Source organism: Acomys russatus, chromosome 24, assembly GCF_903995435.1.
Source record: "Acomys russatus chromosome 24, mAcoRus1.1, whole genome shotgun sequence".
Lineage (NCBI taxonomy): Eukaryota > Metazoa > Chordata > Mammalia > Rodentia > Muridae > Acomys > Acomys russatus.
Window position 1 is genome coordinate 941,738 of NC_067160.1, and position 1,675 is coordinate 943,412.

Below are 1,675 nucleotides of genomic sequence, written 5' to 3' on the forward strand. Positions count from 1 at the left end.
TTTAAATACATTTTATAGTTATAGAACATATTTGATCTCATTAGCTGCGATTGTAACTTTAAGATATGGAGTACGTAACAATGAGGAAATAATGATGTCTAAGTATATACATTTAGCCATTTTATCTACCCTATTTAACAAAGACCTCGTCTCATCTGTCACCCAGGCTTTGTCATATTGTTGGGCAGCATCAACTATAAACGATAAAGTCAAGAAGCGCAAGAAGATGCAGCCTGCGAACTATACGAGGCCAACTGAGTTTATATTTATCGGATTCACAGATTATCTGCCATTAAGATTCATGCTGTTCTTGGTGTTTCTTGTAGTGTATACATTAACTGTGGTGGGAAATATGGGCTTAATTATCCTAGTTAGTATTGATTTAAGCCTTCAAACTCCCATGTACCACTTTCTTAGCAATCTCTCTTTCTTAGATCTCAGCTATTCTACAGCCATTGCTCCAAAAATGCTGGTAGACTTCTTAGTCTCCACGAAGAGCATTTCTTTCTATGGATGTGCTATACAGATGTTCTTCTTTGCATGCTTTGCAGATGCGGAGTGCCTTATCCTGGCTGCAATGGCTTATGACCGCTATGCAGCAATTTGTAACCCACTGCTTTACTCTACACTGGTGTCTCGAAGGGTCTGCTTCAGCCTCGTTGTGTTGGCCTATTTCAGTGGAAGTGTGACCTCACTGGTGCATGTGTCCCTCACATTTATGCTTCCATACTGTGGCTCCAATGTTGTCAACCACTTTTTTTGTGATATCCCACCTCTGCTTGCTTTATCATGTGCAGATACTCATGTTAATGAGCTTCTGCTCTTTGCCTTATGTGGCACAATTCAGACCAGCACCTTTCTGGTGATACTTATTTCTTATTTCTGCATCCTTATAACCGTTTTGAGCATCAAGTCCTCAGGAGGCAGGAGCAAAACCTTCTCCACTTGTGCATCCCATCTCATGGCTGTGATTTTGTTTTATGGAACACTCCTGTTTATGTACTTGCGTCCTACCACCAGCTACTCCCCCAACACCGATAAGATAGTTGCTCTGTTTTACACTGTTGTCTTTCCAATGCTGAATCCAATTATTTACAGCTTCAGAAACAAGGATGTGAAAAATGCACTCAAAAGATTATCTGAAAGAAAGCGGATCTTCAAATAAATGAGAATTCGAGTTATTTATAAGTGCCAACTCCTGGCTGGCTTTAAAGATATATCTTCCATTATTCTGAAAAGTCCATAATTACTTTAATTTTATATTATAAATTTACCATTTTATGTACATCAGGTGCACAGACATTAATAAATATTTATCAATTTAATAAGATGCATCTCCATGTATTTATATCAGCAATTACTTTCATCAACATTTTATGTCTTCAATAAATATTGGCTAAATCTGACATAATTACTTAGCTATATATACTAAGACATTTTTCTTCACTTCTTTTACCAAATTTTTTCAGCTAGTATCTATAAATACTGCTTAGTTTTAATACTGACTATGTGTCTTGAAACTCTACTGGACTTATTACAACAATCTTTTTCATAGTCTTTAGAATTTTCTGTGCACGAAATCATGTAATTTTAAGTAGATGAAATTAGTTTTTCATCTATTAAAAATAGAAAGCACTTTTTTCCTATTCTGTAAAATTATCTGACTACAGATTCT

At 35.9% G+C, this 1,675-nt stretch overlaps 1 protein-coding gene across 1 annotated transcript; it reads left to right on the forward strand.

Moving 5' to 3' along the window:
* Nucleotides 1-226: 226 nt before the first annotated feature.
* LOC127207735 (olfactory receptor 5AS1-like) lies at nt 227-1,165 on the forward strand. Its single transcript, XM_051167169.1, has one exon. The coding sequence runs from the start codon at nt 227-229 to the stop codon at nt 1,163-1,165; it is 939 nt and encodes a 312-aa protein (XP_051023126.1).
* Nucleotides 1,166-1,675: the final 510 nt, after the last annotated feature.